The 8,541-nt window shown below is 36.6% G+C and overlaps 1 protein-coding gene across 1 annotated transcript; it reads left to right on the forward strand.

Moving 5' to 3' along the window:
* Positions 1 to 388: 388 nt before the first annotated feature.
* LOC149173308 (putative receptor-like protein kinase At3g47110) lies at positions 389 to 1,246 on the forward strand. The gene is made up of 3 exons (XM_089426652.1): positions 389 to 491; positions 573 to 689; positions 792 to 1,246. Exons 1-3 carry the CDS (start codon positions 389 to 391, stop codon positions 1,244 to 1,246), a joined length of 675 nt encoding a protein of 224 aa, XP_089282778.1.
* The last annotated feature ends 7,295 nt before the right edge of the window (positions 1,247 to 8,541 follow it).

Genomic DNA, 8,541 nt, shown 5'->3' on the forward strand with positions numbered 1-8,541 from the left:
ACCTATGGTTGCAGTTGCAGTTACTATTGTACTGTGTTTTGTTATAGGAATCTTGTGTAGACTAAATCACAAGAAGAATATTCCTATTAATGCCGGGGCATCCTTAAATGTGGGGCGTCGAATAATTTCTTATGGAGAGCTCATCATTGCAACAGATGGATTTAGCGACGCCAACTTGTTAGGAGTGGGTACTTTTCGGAAAGTGTACAAAGGGGTTTTGAATGATGGGACACTGGTTGCCATCAAGCTTCTCAATTTGGAAAGGGAAGGGGCTCACAAGAATTTCAAAAAGGAGTGAAAAGTTTTGAGTAGAGTCAGGCATCAGAATTTGATTAGAGTCATAACCTCATATTCAGACCTCCAAATGAAAGCTTTGATATTTCCATTTATGCCAAATGGAAGCTTAGAAAAGTGGTTATATCCTAATGGTCCAGTAGAAAGTGGTTTGACATTGATTCAAAGGTTGAATATAGCAATAGACATTGCCCAAGGTATGGTATATCTCCATCACCATTGTTTCATGCAAGTGATCCATTGTGATTTGAAACCAAACAATGTGCTTCTTGGTGAAGATTTGACAGCATATGTAATAGACTTCGGGATTGCAACCATATATTTTCAAAATAATGAGGATTCAACTTTCACTTCTACACTTGCACTTAAGGGATCAGTGGGCTACATTCCTCCAGGTATTATTTGAACTAGATGGCATTTTAGACAATATTATGAGTTTCATATTTTTATTAAATATTTTGAACTATAAACCTTATGATGAGAATGTTGGAATGCAGAATATGGATTGGGTGGGCATATCACAACAAAAGGTGATGTTTATAGCTTTGGAATATTGTTATTGGAGATGCTCACTAGAAAGAAGCCTATTGACAACATGTTTGTGCAAGGAATGAACTTACAGAAATGGGTGGGTAACCATTTTCCAAATCAATTAGGGGAAGTGGTGGACAAGACTTTATTGAGAGGGGCTAGTACAAGCACTCAAGCAGATAAAGATCTTAGCTGCCTCAATCAATCCTTAAGCATGGGTTTGCTTTGCACAAGAGATTCTCCAGAAGGACGACCTACTATGATGGACATTGTGGGCACACTCCAATCCATTAGAGACACTTTTCAAGGCATTGGTGGCATTCCAAAACCGCAATCAGATTTCACATGTTTGTTGGGTGATGCAAGTACAAATCACAACAACAACAATGCTAGCGGAGGCCAAAGCTCTTCTACATTCTAGAGTGTTGTAAGAGAGCAATCACTGTGTCACTAGACTATATAATAATTTGAGTCTATTGTCATTATCTGCCTATAGTGTGAGTTTTATTTTCTTCTTTATTGTTGCAAAACTAGTCTTATTCCCCTCCTTTTCTATGGATGTCTATTGTTGAGCACATGTGGGTCTAAATATAAAGTTACATTATCCATCCCTTGTTGACTTGTCTCAGCTTACCTTTGGCTGCCCCATGAACCATTGGGAATTGACATCATGTATTCATCAATGGCTGAGTGATGTAGGTTATCACCAATCTTCTTCTTTTGAAGGAGTAGACATTATAATTTTGTAACTTTATCTGTCGAGCCTGTTGACAGTGCGAGCATATGATTTATTTTTTGCAACTGGAACATCCCTTTGATTTATGTGTGCATATACATCACATACATTATTGGTGGTGAATTGTATCTACATATAGTCTTCACTATTGGTGGTGAATTGGATCGACATATAGTCTTCACTATTGGTTTTACATTGTAGAATACTGACAAATTTGCTGTCCTGAGATTTATTGTCTTTTACTGAAAAATTCAACTCTGCAATTTTCTGGCAATGGCATAGGCACATATATCTTTTTGGAAGGATAACACGCACCTCACCTAAGATGCCGATTCTTTCCCACGCACCATTCTAATGTATAACCATACAAACTATCACTTCAAACAGCACAACGAACTCAAATGAATCAAACCTGAATTAGAATGAAGTGCGTGCTTGTTGGGTGATGATATTCAACTCCTATCCTTCATACACACTCAATCTGATTTAGATACTTCATTCATACTTTAATGCAGCACATGCGCATGAGTTGAGACTGTTTTCATTGAATTTAGCAACATGCTTCACTTAACAACTGCTGATAACTCTGGAAATCGCCCAATTTAGTGACCCTTATCTATTAAAAAAATCCATAAAAAACTGAGTCTAATTTATGCAGGAAAATAAAAAAAAAAAAAAATTTACTCGAAAAATGTCAATAATATGCGAAACAAAACAAAACTGATGATTAAGCATGCCTAAAATACTCTCAAGGTTATGCATGTTTAAAGACAAAATTCGAGGAATATTTGACACAACTAATCTTTAAAATCAGCGCCCAAGAACTACATACAAACACAGTTTATCCAGTAATTACGCAACCTCAGAAACACTAAAAATAAATGATACTTTGACCATCTTCGCCTTCCATGAAATGCCCCAGTTGACCAAGTTAAAAGTTGATTCATCTTCCATGTAAGAACACCTCCTTCAAGCTGATTTGAACTCGCATATCCGTGGCCTCTTGAAGTAACAATCACCTTGCCTAAAAATCAAAACTTTCTCTAATAGTAACAGTTAAAAGTGGACGTTATTAAAAATAATAAGTTTACAAATGTATAGATATACACAATTGTGAGAGCTACTAAAAATAGTAACCCCTCTAAATAGTCAGGAGTATAATGCCAGAAAATAAATATATGTCCAATATAGGAACGCATGTTTTTGGACGTATTTAGCACTTAAATTGATCATTTCTCTCAAAGTGAATTGGTACGTTGAATTGCTCCTCTTGCATGCACTAAATCGATACCATTAGTAACATGGGACATTGATCTGCTTTATGTATTGACCTTCACCATATTGAATAAAGTATAAATTACATTCTTTCTCATATTCTGCTTGTATCATTACCTACTTATTTGTGTGGTTTTGTGAGGTTTTGTGGCATAATGATAGTAAGGTGGAAAATTTCCTAGTCAAATTCTAAGGATGGGTTTGGACCTCTCTTACCCATTTACAACTTAGTTCTTCATATCCCTCCAATTTTATGTTTTTGATATCCTTTCAATATTATGTTTTTGTCAAAACACCATGAATAGACGTCTAGTTTGACTTGAGCTATAATAAATGTTTCTTCAGTATGATATGTTTATTAGAATTCAAATGACTAACTTCTCTTAGTGTTAAGAATATAGGAGAGTTTGAAGAACTATGTAAGGAATTCTTTGATCAAGAAGCAACTACTAGCAATTATTGTCTTGGGTAGTCTAGAGGAATCAATAATGGCTATGCAAGTAATGCTTCACTTTATTTCAATTAGATTGAAATGATGCACCGGAAAGCATATGATTTTTTGCAGTCTGTATTATTTATTGATGGAATGCCTATGTTCTCCAAGTATTTGGATTCATTTCCTTTCCCATGCTACATTATTTTGAAGGACATTTATGCTTTCCCAAGGACACTGGAAGATTTCTTAAGACTATTATTTAAATGGAATCTCCTTTTCTCTAGTCCATTCTTTTTGTAGATTTTAACATCCCCTGGATAGTTTGTTGATTGAATTAAATTGTGATAACATCTGGGGAGGAAATTATTAGAATAGTGGAACTTGAGTCATGCTTATGAAATGTGGAAGATGGATTTTTGGAAAACCTATCATGGACAGATTTTTGCTTTTGGATGTTCATTTTACCCTGATTTGATCAACCTATTGTCTGTTAATCAATAGTCAACTTTGCATATAATTTTAAGATTTACTAGATCTTGCTTCAGTAAGTTATCAAGGGGTTCTTAACTGAATTTGGTCCTTAATTGACATCAAATTAATTTTCAATTTCAATTCCATCTTAAGAAAGGATGAATTACTAGTATCAGACACCTGTCATGCATATAGTTTATTGTATCAGATATCTCTCTGCCATGCTTTGAGTTTAATGTAACATATATATTTCTGATTAAAAGAGAAATTATTGTTTGTAGATGATAATGAGTAAAAGTTTTTTGGATATTGACAGAAGTAAGCAAGTGGTGGTCAAGATAAAGAACTTTTCCTAAGTCACATTTCTTGTTGAATGTTATGAATTTCCTACAAGATAGGCTAATGCTACCCTGGATGGTGGCATTCGTTGTTGAAAATTTGAATTAGAAGTATCCTCCATGTCTTCCCACTCTTATTCAAGTTTCTGAAATACCAAATATGTTCAAGTAGATGATTGTGGCATTTCATACTCTCTAGAGAATTGAATGTACGTTTACAAATATTTGGATTCTGCATATGCTGGTTGCATTACTTGGGATCTTTTATTTCTATTATAAGTCATTACTTCTCAGTTTTCCTCCCAACTATTGTGTGTCTAGGAGGTTTAAGTGCTTGTATATAGTATATATAAAATTTATAACAATCATATGTTCTTTTGATTCAGCTATTCATGTTAGCATTGAAGTTAACGATCATATTTTCTTTTGATTCAGCTATTCATGCTAGCATTGAAGTTTATGTGTGCAACCTAGTCATGCGATTTTGATGAACACTGTTTGTCAACTAAATTTATAGTAGCCAGACTTTGGTGACCAATAAATTGGAGTATGAATAGCTCCTTTGGCTTTTATATACTTCCTTTATGAATAAGGATAGAGGATGAATTTGTGTTATATTACTTTTCTAATGTGCAAGCTCTTGAATACAATAGCAACTAGGCCATTATTTCAATGCAGCATTTACCTGCCATTAATAATTAGTAATTATCCATTGTATTACATGGGCATTCAGACGAAATCATTACTTATGAATGACTCGTTAGGTGATCTAACTATTCAGAATTGTTTTGATCTGTTGGATGAGACGACTCATGTAAATTTATGTTTTGCAGCGGTTCAAGTTAACATAGCTAAAAAAAATCTAAGATGACCATAGGGAAACAATATTTCACCTTTCCACCTTGTGACAAGAATCAATATCCGCCGACTATATGTGATCCATACTGCATGATTATGCTACTTATAATCTGGTCATACAGGCTACCTGTTACCTTCCATATTTTTGGGTTTGGATTGAAGAAACATCAGAAAATTTCAGGGACCATAAAGAACCAAATATTGGTCTCAAGGTTTTTCCCTAGTTCCTAATTGAAATGGAGGAAAGTGGGTCCTCGGTTCTTGTTTGGTCACTTTTTTGTAAGATTTGTTTCATTTAATAGAAAATGCTAAGCAAATTGAGAACATTAGGCTCGATAGAAGCAAGTAATAAAAGGAAGAATAGAGGCAATTGTGGTGTTGGCATTTTGTACCCGTTCATGTTAAAATTGGAAACATTTATTGTATCGATTGCTATCTCCTTCATACTAAAAGTCTTATACCATTAAAGGATTCTTTTTTATTTTTTGTTTTGGATTTCTTAAGCTATGTAGCTCTCATAAATTTGTAGTACCTTTTATTAATTTTGGAGTCCTCCATGCCCTAAGTTCATTGTTGGAGAAGGACATTTGACAGTGATAGTGGGAAGCCCTCTGACCCTAAGTTTGTCTTCTTAAAGCAACATAGGAAGAAATTCATGGGAAGAAAGTCCCAAAAGGGCTGAGGAGCAGTAGTGGGCAATTGAGAGATGTTCAAAAGTAGAATTGTGAAAAACTCGACAAGATTCTCGATGTGTTGATGTGTTGAAGGACTAACAGTAAATGAGAGAGAAGGTGGAGCCGAGTTTAGTGGCCTAATGGATTTGGTTCATTGATAGAGGCAGATTGGAGTTGTTGTAGATCGGGAGCCGAAGGACCAACCAAGTGTGTTCAAGGTACGAATGAGGGGAGACGAGAGAGCGCGCTACATCAATCGGATGATCAGAGTATCTTGTTTAAGGTAGATTGGTGGTTGTCATGATAGACACCAAGCACTATTTGTTTGTATCTTGTATCAATGAATGTATGAGGGCCATTATCCCTGGTACAAGAGCCCTAGACTATTGTATTATCAATTTGATTAATACAACAAAGTTGGGCTTTCGTAAAAAGTTATCTATATTTTGTGCACTAGTAGATTTACTATTGTATATTATTCCACTGTGCATAGTCTCGTTGTGAGACTTGGATTGGTAGCATCAATGATTTTAATATTCTAACCTAGAATCCAGTATCATGGAAAAACAACATGGTATCAGAGCTTTTGAAGGTCTAGTGAATCAGAGTTTGCACAACAAAGTAGCTCAGAGGGAGCTAGGATCGTCTAGATCATGGAGCAAAGGGTTCAACTAAAGACATGGAGATGTGCTCTTGATTGGCTTGGCAGCAAGATTAGTTGGGATTTTTGGTGGATTGGTAGTGACCTTGGTGAACAACAATCTTTTGTAGGGAGGATTGTTGATCATGGACTTCCTATGAATTGTCATGGATGGTTGGAACAACTACAGGATTGCTTTGGGATGGACAAGATCAACATGATCGAGATTGTTTGATGTGATGGATTGGATGTTGGTAGGCTAGTTTCTTCATCATACTGTGATGTTGCATATCCAAAAATGGAGGGATGTGCATGAATCTAGGAGGATGAGTGCTTGCAGGACTAGGTTGTGGTGATGATGGCACGTGTTCGACCGTAGCTCAGACTGAACTTGTAGGACACGAGATCAGTGATAGGTTGAGCTAGTGGCCAAGTAGAGATTGTGTAGACAAAGGGATTCTAACTTCAGAGGGAGTAGCCCTATGAAAGTGTTGAGGTCTTCAAGTTCAAATAAGATAAGGTAGAGTTACTACCGAGATTGTAGGGCTCATTCTAGAGAGTATGTTGCATGATGTATACCAAATGGGCTAGTGGCCTCAGTGATGATGTTGATGGATACTTCCTTGTGTTGGAAGTACCTCCCTAACTAAGAGGGAGTGTTGAGATTTGTAGCTTCGGAGGTACTCCAAACCCTAGGCTAGTGGGTTTTGGAAGAATTAACACACAAAAATGACTTGTGGACTAAGAACCCAAGCTTTTGGGCTTTGCACCCAAGCATGTGGCTATGAAACCATGGTGATAATTGATGGTTTAATTGGTGGAGATGAAAGAGGACCTCTAGAGGAACTAGGGGAAATGGAAATAATCCAAATCAGAAGTCTAGAAGTTGAGTTATGAATTTTTGAAGATTATGTGTTCGCTTGTAGCAAAATTTTAAGGTTGGTTGTACTTTAGGAAAGACCTAGAAGAGGGCTAGAGATTGCCACGTGAGAAGATATAAAAACGGATGAGGAGGATCCTCATTCGATCATCCAACAAGGGAATATTTTCCTCATGTGAAGATTGAAACAATAAGGTTGAGTTCCCTGAGGTAGCCGCAACTTAGAAGGAGAGGAGAACAGTGCTAGTTTGGGATGTGTTTGGGTCTATTTTCGAGTTGTGGTTTGTAGGTGAAAGCAACGAAGAAGAGGAGACTAGGCCAAGTTGGTGGAGGCTTATTTTAGGCACAAAAATCAGCAGTAATTTCCCTAATTGCAGACCACATAATTTTGTGTGAATGAAGGTGGGAAGAAGGCCTATTTAGGGAGGTCGAGTATCCTACTAGGCTCCTAAAACAGGCCAATTGTCTCCAGTTAGAGCACAAGAAGGAGGATTATTATAGGTGGGAGGAAGTCTAGTTTATGTAGGGATAAATTCCCTCACCAGGGCCGAGTTCTTCGGTGAGGTCAGCTCAGATTCCAAGAGGTTTTGAACGACATATTTTTTCAAATTCAAGGGTATTATAAGAGCACATTATGGATGTATTCGAGGAAAGGTGCAAGTTGGTTGCTGCCAATGATTTTCCTTCCAGCCGACAACTGCACTAAATCCCAACCCTCATTTTTGTGTAAATATTCCATTTCATCAACCATGACCTCTTTCCATAGTTTTCCATCCTCTGAATCTACTACTTCCTTGACAGTTTTGGGATCATCATCAGTACTAGATAAAGAAAATTTTGAACAAAAAGTAGCTGGAATATACCTTTTTGGCTGCCTTCTTTTTCGAATTGATCTTCTTATAGTTGGAGTTTTTGGCTATTCATCTTCTCATTCCTCTTTTGTTGTAGAGTATGATTCCTCCTCCTTTAGCACAAACTCTATCTTCCTAGGTTCCTTCGGTAGGAATTCATGTTTAATAACATCTTTCACTTCTTTAAAAACCACATCGCGGTTGTACACAACCTTCCTTGTTTCTAGGTTCTAAAGCTTATAACCTTTTAAACCATCCTTATACCCAATAAAGATGCACCTTTCAGATTTACTATCCAACTTGGTTATTTTCTCTTTTGGAACATGTACATATGCATCAAATCCAAATACCCTCAGATGTGAAAGAGAGGGTTTCTTACCAGTCCATACCTCTTGTGGACTCTTATCCTCCAACGCCGATGAAGGTGATCAATTAACCAGGTAACATGTAGTCTCCACTGCCTCTACCCATAATTCTTGTCCTAACTCGACACCACTGAGCATGCTTCTTTCCTTTTCTAACAACATCTTGTTCATTCTTTCTACAATTCTATTTTA

Source organism: Pinus tabuliformis, chromosome 4_2 (genome assembly GCF_031772625.1).
Source record: "Pinus tabuliformis cultivar Carrire ecotype Pingquan chromosome 4_2, CPIR1, whole genome shotgun sequence".
NCBI classification, from domain to species: domain Eukaryota; kingdom Viridiplantae; phylum Streptophyta; class Pinopsida; order Pinales; family Pinaceae; genus Pinus; species Pinus tabuliformis.

Bases quoted from the DNA above. Each gene is read 5' to 3' on its own strand.
- LOC149173308 (XM_089426652.1), top strand. From the start codon at position 389: ATGCCAAATGGAAGCTTAGAAAAGTGGTTATATCCTAATGGTCCAGTA. The intron at 492-572 runs GTATGGTATATC...TTCTTGGTGAAG, and splicing joins AGCAATAGACATTGCCCAAG to ATTTGACAGCATATGTAATA. The intron at 690-791 runs GTATTATTTGAA...GTTGGAATGCAG, and splicing joins AGTGGGCTACATTCCTCCAG to AATATGGATTGGGTGGGCAT.